Source organism: Zosterops lateralis, assembly GCF_965231275.1.
Source record: "Zosterops lateralis genome assembly, chromosome: 36".
In the NCBI taxonomy this organism is placed as follows: Eukaryota; Metazoa; Chordata; class Aves; order Passeriformes; family Zosteropidae; genus Zosterops; species Zosterops lateralis.
This window is the reverse complement of record NC_139796.1, coordinates 855,187-873,767: the sequence shown is the minus strand read 5'-3', so window position 1 is coordinate 873,767 and position 18,581 is coordinate 855,187. Positions and strand designations below refer to the sequence as shown.

The 18,581-nt window shown below is 54.9% G+C and overlaps 1 protein-coding gene across 1 annotated transcript in view; it reads right to left on the bottom strand.

The window, feature by feature from the left end:
• DNMT1 (DNA methyltransferase 1) overlaps positions 1-18,581 on the bottom strand; it is a gene marked incomplete at its 5' end in the record, with an annotated part of 37,855 nt that extends 19,274 nt beyond the window's left edge. The window contains 21 exons of the mRNA XM_083881951.1: positions 722-895; positions 988-1,121; positions 1,982-2,183; positions 3,158-3,273; positions 3,464-3,611; positions 4,957-5,054; positions 6,086-6,275; positions 7,191-7,378; positions 7,898-8,049; positions 9,644-9,736; positions 9,851-9,969; positions 10,056-10,165; positions 10,255-10,338; positions 10,556-10,607; positions 10,719-10,759; positions 11,128-11,221; positions 11,446-11,518; positions 12,303-12,534; positions 14,113-14,220; positions 15,331-15,373; positions 18,523-18,581. Coding sequence (XP_083738077.1) covers positions 722-895; positions 988-1,121; positions 1,982-2,183; positions 3,158-3,273; positions 3,464-3,611; positions 4,957-5,054; positions 6,086-6,275; positions 7,191-7,378; positions 7,898-8,049; positions 9,644-9,736; positions 9,851-9,969; positions 10,056-10,165; positions 10,255-10,338; positions 10,556-10,607; positions 10,719-10,759; positions 11,128-11,221; positions 11,446-11,518; positions 12,303-12,534; positions 14,113-14,220; positions 15,331-15,373; positions 18,523-18,581 — 2,510 coding nt within the window. The remainder of the gene's footprint in view (positions 1-721; positions 896-987; positions 1,122-1,981; positions 2,184-3,157; positions 3,274-3,463; positions 3,612-4,956; positions 5,055-6,085; positions 6,276-7,190; positions 7,379-7,897; positions 8,050-9,643; positions 9,737-9,850; positions 9,970-10,055; positions 10,166-10,254; positions 10,339-10,555; positions 10,608-10,718; positions 10,760-11,127; positions 11,222-11,445; positions 11,519-12,302; positions 12,535-14,112; positions 14,221-15,330; positions 15,374-18,522) is intronic.

Sequence of the window (18,581 nt, the reverse complement as noted above, 5' to 3'; positions counted from 1 at the left end):
AATCCCCACACAAAAATCCTCAAAAATCCCCCCAAAAATCCTTAAAAATCCCCAAAAAAATCCTCAAAAATCTTCAAAAATCCCCCCAAAAATACACAAAAAAAAAAATCGCACTCGTTCTTACTCCAGAAACTCCAGAAATCTGGGACACCACACCCCAATTTACAGGTGATAAACCCAAAAACCACTTGAATCTCACCCTGAAGACACATTTCCCCGTCCCACCTGAAGGAGAAGGCGTCGGGCAGCAGGTAAATGGGTTCTATCATTTATCACCCCAAAATCTTCAAAAATCCCCCCCAAAAAAATCCTCAAAAATCCCCCCAAAATCTTCAATAAATCCCCCCACAAAAATCCCCTCAAAAATCTGCAAAAACCCCTAAAGATCCTCGAAAATCCTCACCCAAAAATCCTCAAAAATCCCCCTAAAAATCCTCAAAAATCCCCTCCCAAAAATCCTCAAAAATCCCCTAAAAAATCCTCAAAATCTCTCCAAAAATCTCCTAAAAAAATCCTCGAAAATCTTCAAAAATCCCCCCAAGAATCTTCAAAAATCCTCCCAAAAAATCCTCAAAAATCCCCCTAAAAAATCCTCAAAATATTTCGGCTTCACTTTTACTCCAGAAACTCCAGAAATTGGGGACACCACACCCCAATTTACAGGTGATAAACCCAAAAACCACTTGAATCTCACCCTGAAGACACATTTTCCCCGTCCCACCTGAAGGAGAAGGCGTCGGGCAGCAGGTAGACGCCGTCGCCGAGCCGGTACTGGACGCCGTTCTTGGTGGCGGCGGCGTAAAACATCTTCCCGTCGGCCTCTTCCAAGGGCTCGGCCACTTTGGGGATCTCCTTGTGCCTCACCTCGTCCAGTCTGGCACAGCTCATACAAAACCTACCGAAAAAACACCGCAAAATCATCAAAAAAATTGTTAAAAATATCAAAAAATTTGTGGGTTTTTATTTAAAAGAAGGAGAAAGACTGACTTGTACTTGTTGTCGTCGCTGGGGCGCGCGCCGGGCGGGCTCTCGAAGCGCGCGTACTCCTGGTCGTACCACATCTGGTAGAAATAGGTCCTCCCGTCGTCCTCGACCATCTTGATCTCCGTGTCCAGACCGCCCTGGGAAAGAAAAAAAAAAAAGGGGAGAAAAGGTACGTGAGAGGTGGGGTTGGGGAATTTCTAGTGGGTGGTGGTAAATTAAAAAAAAAAAAATTAAAAAAATGTATACTTTATATATATATATAAATATATATATTTATATATAAACGTATATATAAAAAATATATATAAATATATATAAAATACATATTACACGTTATATACATATAATACATACAGGTTATGTATTCTATATATATTATACATATATTACATATTTTATATATATTACAATTATATATATTTTTAAAAAAAATTTATATATATATATATATATATATATATATATACACATTACATCTGGGATACTGGCCGGAGTCCAGCCATGCTGACCAGGATATTGGCCAGAGCCCGGCCACACTGACCAGCCCTGTCCGGAGCCCACGGTGCTGACCACCAGGATATCGGTCAGCAGTGCTGACCAGCCCTGTCCGGAGCCCGGACACACTGACCAGCCCTGTCCGGAGTCCGGACACACTGACCAGCCCTGTCCTGAGCCCGGCCACACTGACCAGCTCTGTCCGGAGTCTGGACACACTGACCAGCTCTGTCCGGAGTCTGGACACACTGACCAGCCCTGTCCGGAGCCTGGCCGCACTGACCAGCCCTGTCCAGAGCCCGGCCACACTGACCAGCCCTGTCCGGAGCCCAGCCACACTGACCAGCCCTGTCCGGAGCCCAGCCACACTGACCAGCCCTGTCCGGAGCCCAGCCACACTGACCAGCCCTGTCCGGAGCCCAGCCACACTGACCAGCCCTGTCCGGAGTCCAGCCACACTGACCAGCCCTGTCCGGAGCCCGGCCGCGCTGACCACACGCACCTCCATGGCCCAGTTGTCCGAGGGCGCCTTGTAGATGACGTTGACCTTGCCGTGGATGTAGGAGAGCTGCATGTCCTCGCACTCGTCCACCAGGAACAGCTCCAGGGGGTCCGAGGTGGCCCCCAGGACGGTGTCCGAGCCAGGACAGAACCAGTGGGCGTGGAACATCTGGCCACCGCTGTCCTCCCACATGGCCGTCACCCTGAGGGGGGGTGGAGGGTCACAGGGGTGTCCCCGTGTCCCCAAGGCCATGAGGGGGACACCCCCATCATCAGGGATGTCCCCATGTCTCCAAGGCCACGGGAGAATGGAGAACCCCATCATCAGGGATGTCCCCTGTCCCCAAGGCCATGGAGTGGGGACAGCATCATCAGGGATGTCCCCAAGGCCATGAGGGGGACACCTCCATCAGGGATGTCCCCAAGGCCATGGGACAATGGAGAACACATCTGGCTTGGTGGGGTCATCAGGGATGTCCCCATGTCCCCAAGGTCATGGGACAATGGAGAACCCCATCATCAGGGACGTCCCCATGTCCCCAAGGCCAGAACCCCATCATCAGGGATGTCTCCGTGTCCCCAAGGCCATGGGAGAATGGAGAACACACCTGGCCAGGTAGAGGGGCTTGCTGGGGTCATTAGGGATGTCCCCACCCCATGGGAACACAGAGAACACACCTGGCCAGGTAGAGGGGCTTGGTGGGGTCACCAGGGATGTCCCCACCCCATGGGAACACAGAGAACACACCTGGCCAGGTAGAGGGGCTTGGTGGGGTCACTAAAGGATGTCCCCACCCCATGGGAACACAGAGAACACACCTGGCCAGGTAGAGGGGCTTGGTGGGGTCAGTAAAGGATGTTCCCCACCCCATGGGAACACGGAGAACACACCTGGCCAGGTAGAGGGGCTTGGTGGGGTCATCAGAGATGTTCCTCACCCCTGTGAGAACACATAGATCTCACCTGGCCAGGTAGAGGGGCTTGGTGGGGTCAGTAAAGGATGTTCCCCACCCCTGTGAGAACACAGAGATCTCACCTGGCCAGGTAGAGGGGCTTGGTGGGGTCACTAAAGGATGTCCCCACCCCAGGGAACATGGAGAACACACCTGGCCAGGTAGAGGGGCTTGGTGGGGTCACCAGGGATGTCCCCACCCCTGTGAGAACACATAGATCTCACCTGGCCAGGTAGAGGGGCTTGGTGGGGTCGTCGGGGCTCACGGACACGCAGTCTCCCACCTCCAGGGTCTCGGAGTCGATGCAGACACGTTGGTAATAATCCTTCTTGCCATCGCTCTGCCGGGACACAGGTACGGCCTCACCTGGGGGGGCCCTCACCTGGAGGGGCTCCTTCACCCACAAAATCCAACTCTGATCTCATCTGGACAGATCCCTCACCTGGACAGGTCCCCTCACCTGTCCAGCTCCCCTCACCTGCTCCTGTCCCCTCACCTTTCCAGCCCCCTCACCTGCGCAGGTGTCTCACCTTGACGGGCTCCCCGACCCAGGAGATGCGGCTCTTGTTCTGTTTCTTCTTGCGGCCCTGGAGCATCTTCTTGGGCGAGGGCACCTCGGGGATGTTGTCATCCACCTCCTCGTCCTCGTCCGCCTCCCGCACCGCCAGGTTGGGACACCTGTGGTGGCACCGGGGACACGGGGTGACACCGGGGACTGGGAGGGCTCAGGGACAGGGGGATTTGGAGACAGGGATGGGGGGTTTGGGGATAGGACAGTTGGGTTTGGGGACAGGGATGGGAGATTTGGGGACAGGGATGGGGACACCGAGGTTTGGGGACAGGGATGGGAGATTTGGGGACAGGGACAGGGGATTTGGGGACAGGGACAGTTGGGTTTGGGGACAGGGATGGGAGATTTGGGGACAGGGACAGGGGGTTTGGGGAGAGGACACTTGGGTTTGGGGACAGGGACACTGGGGACAGGGATGTTGGGAAAGGGACACTGGGGACAGGGGACACTGGGGACAGGGACACTGGGGACACTGGGGACACTGAGGACAGGGACACTGGGGACACTGGGGACACTGGGGACAGGGGACACTGGGGACAGGGGACACTGGGGACACTGGGGACACTGGGGACAGGGGACACTAAGGACAGGGGACACTGGGGACAGGGACACTGGGGACACTGGGGACACTGGGGACAGGGGACACTGGGGACACTGGGGACACTGGGGACAGGGGACACTGGGGACACTGGGGACAGGGACACTGGGGACAGGGGACACTGGGGACACTGGGGACACTGGGGACATTGGGGGACACTGGGGACAGGGACACTGGGGACACTGGGGACACTGGGGACAGGGGACACTGGGGACAGGGGACACTGGGGACACTGGGGACACTGGGGACAGGGGACACTAAGGACAGGGGACACTGGGGACAGGGACACTGGGGACACTGGGGACACTGGGGACAGGGGACACTGGGGACACTGGGGACAGGGACACTGGGGACAGGGGACACTGGGGACACTGGGGACACTGGGGACATTGGGGGACACTGGGGACAGGGACACTGGGGACACTGGGGACACTGGGGACAGGGGACACTGGGGACAGGGGACACTGGGGACACTGGGGACAGGGACACTGAGGACAGGGACACTGGGGGACAGGGGACACTGGGGACAGGGGACACTGGGGACACTGTGGACACTGGTGACAGGGACACTGGTGACAGGGACACTGGGGACACTGGGGACAGGGACACTGGGGACACTGAGGACAGGGACACTGGGGGACAGGGGACACTGGGGACAGGGGACACTGGGGACAGGGGACACTGGGGACACTGTGGACACTGGTGACAGGGACACTGGTGACAGGGACACTGGGGACACTGGGGACAGGGACACTGGGGACACTGGGGACACTGTGGACAGGGGACACTGTGGACAGGGGACACTGGGGACAGGGACACTGGGGGACAGGGACATTGGTGACAAGGCCACCCACCTCCTCTGCAGACACGCCTGTTTGCTGCGGCCGCTGCCCCCGAACTTGACCATGTTCTGGCACGCCTTGCACTTGCCACACTCGGGCTGCTGGCACACCTGGCACGGCACAGGGACACCGGTGACACAGGTGACACCGGGAATGCCCTCAGGGGACACCGGTGACATTGGGGACACCAGGAACACTCCCTGGGGACGGGGAAGCTGCTGCAAGAGCCCCATGGGGTGACCGGGTTGGGAGGTTGGGGTTGGTTGATCCAGGTTGGAAGAGTCCTCCAAGATCAACTCAACCCAACTCATGACGTTGACATTGACCAAGACTGGAAAAGTCCTCCAAGATCAACTCAACCCAACCCATGACATTGACCTTGGCCAACACTGGGAGTCCTCCAAGACAAACCAACCCAACCCATGACACTGACGTTGACCAAAGTTGGAAGAGTCCTCCAAGACAAACCAACCCATGGCATTGACCAAGGTTGAAAGAGTTCTCCAAGACAAACCAACCCAACCCATGACATCGACCAAGGTTGGAAACATCCTCCAAGACAAACCAACCCAACCCATGACATTGACCTTGGCCAATGCTGGTAGTCCTTCAGACCAACCAACCCAACCCATGACATTGACCTTGGCCAACACTGGGAGTCCTTCAAGACCAACCAATCCATGACATGGACCTTGGCCAACGCTGGGAGTCCTCCAAGACCAACCAACCCATGACATTGACCAAGGTTGAAAGAGTTTTCCAAGACAAACCAACCCATGACATTGACCTTGGCCAACGCTGGGACTCCTCCAAGACCAACCAACCCAACCCATGACATTGACCAAGGTTGGAAACGTCCTCCAAGACAAACCAACCCAACCCAACCCATGACACTGACCTTGGCCAACACTGGGAGTCCTCCAAGACCAACCAACCCAACCCATGACATTGACCTTGGCCAATGCTGGGAGTCCTTCAAGACCAACCAATCCATGACACTGACCTTGGCCAACACTGGGACTCCTCCAAGACAAACCAACCCAACCCATGACATCGACCAAGGTCGGAAGACCCTCCCAACCCCAACCACCCAAACCCCACAACCGCACCCCCGCGGGCCTGGGGAGGGACCCCGGGTCACCTCGCAGACGCCGCAGCGCCGGCGCTTGGTGGCGTTCTCCTTGTCCTCCTCGCGCTCGTCCTTCTCGATCTGCTCCGAGAAGAAGGTGTCGAAGATGAGGTACACCAGCTTGGTGGTGGTGGCCTTGGTGGGACCCTTGTCCTTGTCGATGCGCGTGGGGTGGCGGATGGCCTGGCGCCGCACGGCGCGCCTGCGGGGCGGGGACAGCGCTCAGGACACGCCCGATTTCAGTTGAATTCTCCCAGTTTTGTGGCCACAAAACCCAAACCCACCCAAATTTTTGGCAGATCCTCCTGATTTCAGGTATTTTACCCCCAAACTTCACCTCTTTCCCAGGGTGACCCCAGCTTGATGAGGTCAGGCATGAGAATCCCCCAATTTTGGGCCGGATTTCCCCAAAACTGAGACCCCAGAGCCCAAATCCTGACAAATTTTATCCAGATTTTCCCGATTTTAGGTTTTTTTCCCCCAAACTTCACCTCTTTCCCAGGGTGACCCCAGCTTGATGAGGTCAGGCATGAGAATCTCCCAATTTTGGGCCAGATTTCTCCAAAACTGAGACCCCAGAACCCAAACCCTCCCAAATTTTAACCGGATTTTCCCGATTTTGGTGGTTTTTACCCCCAAACTTCACCTCTTGCCCAGGGTGACCCCAGCTTGATGAGGTCAGGCATGAGAATCTCCCAATTTTGGGCCGGATTTCTCCAAAACTGAGACCCCAAAGCCCAAATCCTGACAAATTTTGTCTGGATTTTCCCGATTTTGGGGTTTTTACCCCCAAACTTCACCTCTTTCCCAGGGTGACCCTAGATTGATAAGGTCAGGCATGAGAATCTCCCAATTTTGGGGCAGATTTCCCCAATATTGAGACCCCAGAGCCCAAATCTGCCCAAATTTTATCCAGATTTTCCCAATTTTGGGTTTTTTGCCCCCAAATCTCACCTCTTGCCCAGGGTGACCCCAGCTTGACGAGGTCACTCATGCCAGGCATGAGAATCCCCCAATTTTGGGCCGGATTTCCCCAAAACTGAGACCCCAGAGCCCAAATCCTGACAAATTTTATCCGGATTTTCCCAATTTTGGGTTTTTTACCCCCAAACCTCACCTCTTGCCCAGGGTGACCCCGGCCAGCTTGATGAGGTCCCTCATGCAGGGCGTGATGAGCACGGGGGGCTCGTCGCTGTCGCCGGCCTCGTCGTAACTCTCCACCTGCTCCACCACGAACTGGGCGTGGCGCAGCAGAGAGTCCTCCGTGAAACGGTTGAAGTTGAGCCCGGCCGGCGGCACCGTGGTCTGGGGGGAGTTTGGGACTGGTTGGGAAGGGTTGGGAAGAGTTGGGGAGGGTTGGAGATGGTTGGGAAGGGTTGGAGATGGTTGGGAAGGGTTGGGAAGGGTTGGGAAGGGTTGGGATTGGGTGGGAAGGGCTGGAAATGGTTGGGAAGGGTTTGAGATTGTTTGGGATGGTTGGGAAGGGTTGGGGATGGTTGGGGAGGGTTGGGGAGGGTTGGGGAAGGGTTGGGAAGGGTTGGGGAGGGTTGGGGAGGGTTGGGAAGGGCTGGAGATGGTTTGGGATGGTTGGGATTGGTTGGGAAGGGTTGGGGATGGTTGGGATTGGTTGGGGATGGTCAAGAATGGCCACTGACTCCTCCCCAGATCACCCATTCCAAGGGTCACCAAGGTTGGGGATGGTTGAGAAGGGTGAGGAGGTGACACCGCGGGGAGGTGACACCACAGTGGCACTGTCACCACAGGGAGGTGACACCACAGTGGCACTGTCACCTCAGGGAGGTGACACCACGGTGGCACCGTCACCTCGATCTTGTTGAGCAGGTCCTCGTAGCTGACGTGGGGGTTGTTCTGCAGAAACTCCACCACGATCTTGCTCATGTAGATCTTCTCCTGCATCAGGGCAAAGGTGGGCGCGTACTCCTCGCTCGGCTCCATCAGGATGTAGTCAGCAAAGGCTGCGGAGGGAAATCCCAAAATTTGTGGGATTTTGGGGGGAAAAAATAGGGGGGTTGTCACCAAAATTGTGGGATTTTTTGGGGGAAAAAATAGGGGGGAAATCCCCAAAATTGTGGGATTTTTTGTGGAAAAAATGGGGGGGAAATCCCCAAAATTGTGGGATTTTTTTGGGAAAAAATAGGGGGGAAATCCCCAAAATTGTGGGATTTTTTGGGGAAAAATGGGGGGGAAATCCCCAAAATTGCGGGATTTTTTTGGGAAAAAATGGGGGTTCTCAACACAATTGTGGGATTTTTTGGGGAAAAAAAAGGGGGAGTTCTCCCCAAAATTGTGGGATTCTGGGGGAGGGTTGTCACCAAAATTGTGGGATTTTGGGGAAAAAGAATGGGGGTTGTCACCAAAATTGTGAGATTTTTGGGGGGAAAAAATAAGGAGGTTCTCCCAAAATTGTGGGATTTTTTTGGGGAAAAAAGGGGGGTTCTCCTCAAAAAAGGAAAAAGGGCAAAAACCCTGAAACCCTCCCCTCACAATCCCAAAAAACCCCAAAATAACTCAAAACCAACCCAAAAAAGCCCAAAACCAACCCAAAAAAAACCCAAAATAACCCAAAAAAAGCCCAAAATAACCCCAAACCAACCCCAAAAAAACCCCAAAATAACCCCAAACCAACCCAAAAAAACCCCAAAATAACCCCAAACCAACCCAAAAACAAACCCAAAATAACCCCAAACCAACCCCAAAAAAGCCCAAAATAACTCAAAACCAACCCAAAAAAAGCCCAAAATAACCCAAAACCAACCCAAAAAAACCCCAAAATAACCCCAAACCAACCCAAAAAAAGCCCAAAATAACCCAAAAAAAGCCCAAAATAACCCCAAACCAACCCCAAAAAAACCCCAAAATAACCCCAAACCAACCCAAAAAAACCCCAAAATAACCCCAAACCAACCCAAAAACAAACCCAAAATAACCCCAAACCAACCCCAAAAAAGCCCAAAATAACTCAAAACCAACCCAAGAAAAGCCCAAAATAACCCAAAAAGACTCAAAACCAAACCAAAAAAAGCCCAAAATAACCCAAAAACAAACCCAAAAAACCTCAAAACCAACCCAAAAAAACCCCTAATATAATCCAAAACCAAACCCAAAAAAAGCCCAAAATAACCCCAAACCAACCCAAAAAAAGCCCAAAATAACCCAAAAACAAACCCAAAAAAAGCCCAAAATAACCCAAAAACAAACCCAAAAAACCTCAAAACCAACCCAAAAAAAACCCCAAAATAACCCAAAACCAAACCCAAAAAAAGCCCAAAATAACCCAAAACCAACCCAAAATAACTCAAAACCAACCCCAAAAAAAGCCCAAAATAACCCAAAAACAAACCCAAAATAACCCAAAAACAAACCCAAAAAACCTCAAAACCAACCCAAAAAAACCCCCAAAATAACCCCAAAAAAGCCCAAAATAACCCCAAAAAAGCCCAAAATAACCCAAAAACAAACCCAAAAAACCTCAAAACCAACCCAAAAAAAGCCCAAACCAACCCAAAAACCCCAAAATCCCCCCAAACCCTTCCCAAACCCCTCACTCACCTGTGCTGAAGCCAATCAAGGCCTTCTCCCCTCCGTCGAAGCCCGTGATCCACCAGGCATTGATGGGCCCCAACTTCTTGGCTCTCACCCCACCTACCAAACCCCAAAAAAAAAATAAAAAATCCAAAAAAAAAATCCTGCCAAATTCCCATCTGGAAATCTCAAAAAATTCCTTGAAATTCCCTGGAATTTTGGGTGTTCTCTCACCGTCCAGGCAGGGGTTGTCGTCGTAGATGGGTTTGACGACGCCGCTGAAGTAGAGCTCGATGTTCCTCTCGATGAGGCCGGTGTCGAAGGGACACAGGTGTCCCCTCTTGTCATAGACGCTGTTGAGGGGACAGGAAAGGGCCTCGTGGGGACACAATTCCAGAAGGAAAATCCCACAGGGGAATCATCTCCAGGTGAATCTCACCTGAAGGAGGTGACTTTGTGCTGGGGAAGGTCCTCGTAGCTCTCGAAGCCGTCCTCGTTGGCGTCAAAAATGGACAAACGTTCGTCCGTCAGCATCTCGGGCTCTTCCAGCTGGTAAAACAACACCAAAAAAAATGGGATTAATTAATTTTTATTGCCTTTTCCCTGAGCTGGAGGAAAGAAGGTTTGGATTCCCTTACGGCGTCGTCGGGGTCTCCTTGGAAGAATTTGAGGTCGGGGTCGTCCAGGTATTGCCGGCAGTCGAGGCATTTTGGAGGGGTGGTCTGTGGAAAAGTTATTTCTGGAGTTATCAGCAGATTTTTAAGAAAATCTGATGGTTTTACCCCATCAGAACCAACCCCCAGCTGTGTTTGGTTTTGGGAAGTTGAAGCAGCTGGGAATGGGGTGGTTTTCTCATAGGATAATCCAACTCATCCCAAAAAAAACCCCAAAATTCAGGAGTTTTAAGGAATTGAGAAACTCCAATGAGGAAAAACGTACTTTAGCAGAAGCTGTGATTTTAACCTGAGGGATTTCATCTTTGATTTCCGACCTGGGAGAGGGAAAAAATGGAATTTTGGGATGTGGAGCTGTGACATCATTGGTGTCGGTGTCGCCGTCACCGGGACAAAGTTCTGGTTGGAAAAGTTCTTGTTTTCCTCACCCATCTTTGGTTTCCATTTTCATCCTTTTCTCATCTTGATCCTGGAGAAAAAGAAAAAAAAAAAAAAAAGAGAAAAGGAGAAGGAAAATCCAGTCCATGAGTGGCCAAAATTCTGGGAAATTACCCAAAAAATGACCCAGGACAGGTCTGGGATGTCACCACTGACTGAAATCCCAGGAAATCACCCCAAAAATGACCCAGGACAGGTCTGGGATGTCACCACTGACTGAAATCCCAGGAAATCACCCCAAAAATGACCCAGGACAGGTCTGGGATGTCACCACTGAGAAAATCCCAGGAAATCACCCCAAAAATGATCCGGGATGGGTTTGGGATGTCACCACTGACCAAAATCCCGGGAAATCACCCCAAAAATGACCTGGGACAGGTCTGGGATGTCACCACCGACCTTCTCCTCCAGCTCCTCCTCCTCCTCCTTCTCCAGGTTCATCAGCTCCGGCTTCACCTCCCCGTTGGCCTCCTCCGATTTCCGCTTGTTGGATCTGGGGGTGGACCCAGGATGGGGTTTTGGGGACAGGGAAGGGTTTGGGGTGGGGGGATGAGGGACAAGATCTGGGGGTGGACCCAGGATGGGGTTTTGGGGACAGGGAAGGGTTTGGGGTGGTGGGATGAGGATCTGGGGGTGGACCCAGGCTGGGTTTTTGGGGACAGGGAAGGGTTTGGGGTGGTGGGATGAGGGACAGGAGGGGGACCCCCGGGCACTGACCCTTTGGACAGGAAGCTGAGGATGGACGGCTGGCGGCCGGAGCTGCGCGTGACGCGGGAGCTGCCCGGAGACCCTGCGGGGAATCCAAATCCAAATGATCCCAAATCATTCCTGAGGGGTTCTCAAATCCCTTCCCAAATCCTTCCTGAGGGGATCCCAAATCCCTTCCCAAATCCTTCCTGAGGAGATCCCAAATCCCTTCCCGAGGGGATTCCAAATCCCTTCCTGAGGAGATCCCAAATCCCTTCCCAAATCCCTTCCTGAGGGGTTCCCAAATCCTTTCCCGAATCCCTTCCCAAGGAGATCCCAAACCCCTTCCTGAGGGGATCCCAAATCCTTCCTGAGGAGATCCCAAAACTCTTCCCAAGGTTTCCCCTCTCTCCATCCCAATGGGAATCACCACACCCCAAACCCAAAACACCCCAAACCTCTCCACCCTCCTCAGGAACCCCCATTTACACCCCAAAACACCCCCAGGAGAAACCTCCAAACCATTACTTTTCTTCCCCTCTTCATCCCAGTCCCAAACCCTTCCCAAAGTTCCCCTTCTCTCCATCCCAATGGGAATCACCACACCCCAAACCCAGGAGACCCCAAACCCAAAACACCCCAAAACTCTCCTCAAGGTCCTCCCCCTCTCCACCTCCAGGAACCCCCATTTACACCCCAAAACACCCCCAGGGGAAAAACCCCAAACTGTTAATTTTCTTCCCCTCTCCATCCCAATGGAAATCACCACACCCCAAACCCAAAACACCCCAAACTCAGAACACCCCAAACCCTCCCCGAGGTCCTCTCCCTCTCCACCCTCCCCAGGAACCCCCATTTACACCCCAAACCACCCCCCAAAGTGTTACTTTTGGCGTCGCCGTTGGAGCGGCCCCTGCGGGGTTTCCGTGCCCTCCCAGCGGGGCCGGAGCAGGACGGGGACGGTGCCGGTGTCACCTCCTCGAGCTCCATGGCCCCGTCCTCGTCCCCGTCCCCGTCCCCGGCGCGCTCCGAGTCCTCGTCGCTGCCGTAGGCGCCGTTGCCATTCTGAGCCCAGAGCTCCTGGCGCAGCAGAGCCTTCACCTTGGACAGGTAACGCTCCTGGGGGGGGAAAGGGGGTGAGCACAAATCATGGGGTTTCCTATTCCCAAATCCCTCACCTTGGACAGGTAACGTTCCTGGGGGGGAAATGGGGGTGTGAGCACAAAATTATGGGTTTTTTGGGGTTTTATCCCAAATCCTGGCCTCTTCCTGATCCCAGACCTTGGGGTTTCCCAGGCTGTGACCCCAAATCCCTCACCTTGGCCAGGTAACGCTCCTGGGGATGGGGAGCACCTGGGGCTGAGCCCAAATCCTGGTCTGTTCCCATTCCCAAATCCTGGCCTGTTCCAGATCCCAAATCCTGGTCTGTTCCCATTCCCAAATCCTGGTCTGTTCCCATTCCCAAATCCTGGCCTGTTCCAGATCCCAAATCCTGGTCTGTTCCTGATCCCAAATCCTGGTCTGTTCCCATTCCCAAATCCTGGTCTGTTCCCAATCCCAAATCCTGGTCTGTTCCTGATCCCAAATCCTGGTCTGTTCCCATTCCCAAATCCTGGTCTGTTCCCAATCCCAAATCCTGGTCTGTTCCCGATCCCAAATCCTGGTCTGTTCCCATTCCCAAATCCTGGTCTGTTCCCAATCCCAAATCCTGGTCTGTTCCTGATCCCAAATCCTGGTCTGTTCCCATTCCCAAATCCTGGCCTGTTCCAGATCCCAAATCCTGGTCTGTTCCTGATCCCAAATCCTGGTCTGTTCCCGATCCCAAATCCTGGTCTGTTCCCAATCCCAAATCCTGGTCTGTTCCCGATCCCAAATCCTGGTCTGTTCCCAATCCCAAATCCTGGTCTGTTCCCAATCCCAAATCCTGGTCTGTTCCCATTCCCAAATCCTGGTCTGTTCCCGATCCCAAATCCTGGTCTGTTCCCAATCCCAAATCCTGGTCTGTTCCCAATCCCAAATCCTGGTCTGTTCCCATTCCCAAATCCTGGTCTGTTCCCGATCCCAAATCCTGGTCTGTTCCCGATCCCAAATCCTGGTCTGTTCCCAATCCCAAATCCTGGCCTCTTCCTGATCCCAAATCCTGGGGTTTCCCAGGCTGTGACCCCAAACCCCTCACCTTGGCCAGGTAACGCTCCTGGGGATGGGGAGAAATGGGGCTGAGCCCAAATCCTGGGTTTTTTTTGGGGTTTTATCCCAAATCCCGGGGTTTGCTCCCAAATCCCAGTGTTTTATCCTGGCATTTTATCCCAAATCACGGTGTTTTATCCCAGTGTTTTATCCTGGCATTTTATCCCAAATGACGGTGTTTTATCCCAGTGTTTTATCCCAAATCCTGGTGTTTTATCCCAAATCCCAGTGATTTATCCCAAATCCTGGTGTTTTATCCCAAATCCTGGTGTTTTATCCTGAATCCCAGTGTTTTATCCCAGTGTTTTATCCCAAATCCCAGTGTTTTATCCTGGCATTTTATCCCAAATCATGGTGTTTTATCCCAGTGTTTTATCCCAAATCCTGGTGTTTTATCCCAAATCCCAGTGATTTATCCCAAATCCTGGTGTTTTATCCCGGTGTTTTATCCCAAATCCCGGTGTTTTACCCCAAATCCCGTTGTTTATCCCGCTGTGTTTGGGCTCTGACCTCGGAAAGCTCCTCCCGGCGCAGTTTGGCCTCGAGCTCGTTGAGCTGCAGCTGCACCTCGGCCTGAAGGAACCCGTGGATCAGGCTGAGCTTCTCCTGCACGCTCTCCTGGGGACAGGGGGGACATTGGGGACACCGTGGGGACACCATGGGGACACTGGGGACAGTGTGGGGACACCAGGGACAGGAACCTGTGGATCAGGCTGAGCTTCTCCTGCACGCTCTCCTGGGGACAGGGGGGACACCATGGGGACACTGGGGACATCAGGAACAGTGTGGGGACACTGGGGACAGTGTGGGGACACCAGGGACAGGAACCTGTGGATCAGGCTGAGCTTCTCCTGCACGCTCTCCTGGGGACAGTGGGGACACTGGGGACAGTGGGGACACCGTGGGGACAGTGGGGACAGTGTGGGGACATTGGGGACACCAGGGACAATGTGGGGACATCAGGGGCAGGAACCCGTGGATCAGGCTGAGCTTCTCCTGCACGCTCTCCTGGGGACAGTGGGGACATTGGGGACACCATGGGGACACCAGGAACAGTGTGGGGACACTGGGGACAGTGTGGGGACATTGGGGGCAGGAACCCGTGGATCAGGCTGAGCTTCTCCTGCACGTTCTCCTGGGGACAGTGGGGACATTGTGGGGACACTGGGGACACCAGGAACAGTGTGGGGACACTGGGGACACCGTGGGGACACCAGGGACACTGTGGGGACATTGGGGACAGTGTGGGGACACCAGGGACAGGAACCCGTGGATCAGGCTGAGCTTCTCCTGCACGCTCTCCTGGGGACAGTGGGGACACCATGGGGACATTGGGGACAGTGTGGGGACACCGGGGACACCATGGGGACATCAGGGACACCAGGGACAATGTGGGGACACCAGGGATGGAGGGGACACCAGGGACAGTGTGGGGACACTGAGGATGGAGGGGACACCGGGAACAGGGTGGGGACATCAAGGACAATGTGAGGACATCAGGGCAACAATGGGGACACCGAGGACACCAGGGACACCATGGGGACACCAGGGACAATGTGGGGACAAAGGGGATTGAGGGGACACAGGGGACAGCTTGGGGACACTTCAGGGCACAGGGTGGCTTCCCATGGGGACAGCGTGGGGACAGGTGGCACTCAGGGACACCTCAGGTGACACAGGGGGACATGGGGACACCTCAGGTGACACGGGGGACATCCCAGCACTCACCTTCTCTCCCAGGTTCTCCTCATCCCGCTCCAAGTCCTGCAGCCTGGGGGGGACAGAGCCAGGGGTCACTGGGGACAGAGGGACACCAGGGGAGGGGACAGGGGGACACCAGGGGATGGGGACAGAGGGACACCAGGGGATGGGGACAGAGCCAGGGGTCATTGGGGACAGAGGGACACCAGGGGATGGGGACAGAGGGACACCAGGGGAGGGGACAGAGGGACACCAGGGGAGGGGACAGGGGGACACCAGGGGAGAGGATTGGGGTCAGGAACCTCAGGATGGGGTCAGGAACCCCAGGATTGGGGTCAGGAACCCCGGGATTGGGTCAGGACACTTGGGATGGGGTCAGGAACCCCAGGATTGGGTCAGGAATTCTCAGGATTGGGGTCAGGACCCCCAGGATGGGATCAGGAACCCCAGGATTGGGTCAGGAACCCGGGATTGGGGTCAGGAACCCCGGGATTGGGGTCAGGAATCCCAGGATTGGGGTCAGGAATCCTCAGGATTGGGGTGAGGAACCCCAGGATGGGGTCAGGACCCCCGGGATTGGGGTCAGGACCCCCGGGATTGGGGTCAGGACAGGGGTCAGGACCCAGGTCGGGACCCCTCAGGTGCCACCACCATTCCCTGGGAATGTCCCACCCACGGGGATTTGGGATCAGACCCTCCAGGGGTGGCTCCTGTCCCCTCTGGGGTGGCTCCTGTCCCCAGGAGTGGCTCCTGTCCCCCCAGGGGTGGCTCCTGTCCCCCAGGGGTGGCTCCTGTCCCCTCTGGGGTGGCTCCTGTCCCCGTGTCACCCCCCTGTCCCCAGTGCCAGCCCCTCTCCCCACTTCCCTTTTCCCGCGGGATCTGGGGGGAATTTTGGGGGGATCTGGGGGGAATTTTGGGGGGATCTGGGGGGAATTTTGGGGGGATCCAGTGGGTGTTTTGGGGAGAATTTTGGGGGGTGTTTTGGAGGGAATTCTGGGGGGATTTGGGGGGTGTTTTGGGGGGGAATTTTGGGGAGATCCGGGGGGAATTTTGGGGGGAATTTTGAGGGGAATTTTGGGGGATCCAGGGGGTGTTTTGGGGGGGAATTTTGGGGGAATTTGGGGGGATCCAGGGGGTGTTTTGGGGTGTCCCCCAGGTTTGGGGACAACCCCGGGGACCTCGGGGACAGCCCCAGCACCGCCCCGGAAACGTGGGAGGGGTTTGGGGCCCCCCTTTTCCTGCCCAGGAACAGGATGGGGGGTTTGGACAATTCCCACCCCAAAACGTCCCTCCCATCCCAAAAAAAAACCGGGAAAGGGGACACGGGGTGGGGACAAAGCCCAGGGGACACGGCCAAGGCCACGTGGGCACCCCAAAAACTGAGCGAGGGGAGAGTTTGGGGGTCCAGGGTATGGGGGATCCCCAAAATATGGGGTGGGGGTCACAGCAGAGGGGTCAGGGCAATTTGGGGGGGGTCAAGACAGTTTTTTTGGGGGGTCAGGGTAATTTTGGGGGGATCAAGAAGGGTCAGGGAAGTTTTCGGGGGGGTCAGGGTAATTTTTGGGGGGTCAAGAAGGGTCAGGACAATTTTTTGGGGAGGTCAGGGTAATTTGGGGGGCGTCAAGGCAGTTCTGGGGGGAGTCAGGGTAATTTAGGGGGGTCAAGAAGGGTCAGGACAATTTTTTGGGAGGTCAGGATAACTTTGGGAGGGTCAAGGCAGGTCTGGGGGGAGTCAGGGTAATTTTGGGGGGGGGTCAAGAAGGGTCAGGGAAGTTTTTTGGGGGGTCAGGGTAATTTTTGGGGGGGTTAAGAAGGGTCAGGGCAGGATTTTTTTGGGAGGTCAGAGTAATTTTTGGGGGTCAGGGTAATTTTTGGGGGGTCAAGAAGGGTCAGGACCTTCAGGTTTTTTGGGGGATCAGGTTAATTTGGGGGGGTCAAGGCAGTTCTGGGGGGGTCAGTGATATCTGGAGGGGCTCTTAGTGACACTGAGGGGTGTCAGTGCCATTTGGGGGTGACACTGTCACAGCTGAGGGGTCTCAGCCCACCCTGGGCAGGCTCTGGATCATCCTGAGGGGCTCTGAGGGACCGTGAAAAGCTCTGAGGGGCACTGAAGGGTTATGAGGAGCTGTGAAAAGCTCTGAGAGGCAGTGAGAAGCTTTGAAGGGCAGTGAGGAGCTCTGAGAAGCTCTGAGGGGCTCTAAGGGGGCAGTGAAAAGCTCTGAGGAGCAGTGAGGGGCAGTGAAAACTCTAAGGGGTAGTGAGAAGCTTTGAAAGATAGTGAGGAGCTCTGAGGAGCAGTGAGGGGCAGTGAGGGGTTGTGAAAAGCTCTGAGGAGCTGTGAAAAGCTCCGAGGGGCTCTGAGGAGCTCTGAGGGGCAGTGAGGGATTGTGAGAAGCTCTGAGGGGTAGTGAGGAGCTTTGAAGGGCTGTAAAAAGCTCTAAGGGCCTCTGAGGGGTTGTGAAAAGCTCTGAGGGGCAGTGAAAAGCTCTGAGGGGCAGTGAGGAGCTTTGAAGGGTTATGAAAAGCTCTGAGAAGCTCCGAGGGGCAGTGAGGAGTTGTGAGAAGTTCCAAGAATCTCTGAGGGGCTCTGAGAAGCTGTGAGGGGCTGTGAGGAGCTCTGAGGGTCAGTGAGAGGTTGTGAGAAGCTCTAAAGAGCAGTGAGGGGTCGTGAAAAGCTCTGAGGGGCAGTGAGGAGCTCTGCGGGGCAGTGAGGGGTTGTGAAAAGCTCTGAGGAGCTCTGAGGAGCTCTAAGGGGCAGTGAAAAGCTCTGAGAAGCTCCGAGGGTCAGTGAGGAGCTCTGAGGGGCTCTGAGGGTCAGTGAGGAGCTCTGAGGGGCAGTGAGGGGTTGTGAAAAGCTCTGAGGGGCTCTGAGGGTCAGTGAGGAGCTCTGAGGGGCTCTGAGGGTCAGTGAGGAGCTCTGAGGGGCAGTGAGGGGTTGTGAAAAGCTCTGAGGGGCAGTGAGGGTCAGTGAGGAGCTCTGAGGGGCAGTGAGGGGTTGTGAAAAGCTCTGAGGGGCAGTGAGGGTCAGTGAGGAGCTCTGAGGGGCAGTGAGGGGTTGTGAAAAGCTCTGAGGGGCTCTGAGGGTCAGTGAGGAGCTCTGAGGGGCAGTGAGGGGTTGTGAAAAGCTCCGAGGGGCTCTGAGGGTCAGTGAGGAGCTCTGAGGATCTCTGAGCGGGCAGCGAGGATCCGCCTCCCCCCCGTGTCCCGGGCGGGACTCACCGTCGGCGCAGCTCGGCGGGCAGCGGGGCCGGCGGCAGCGGCGCGGCTCGGGCCGGCAT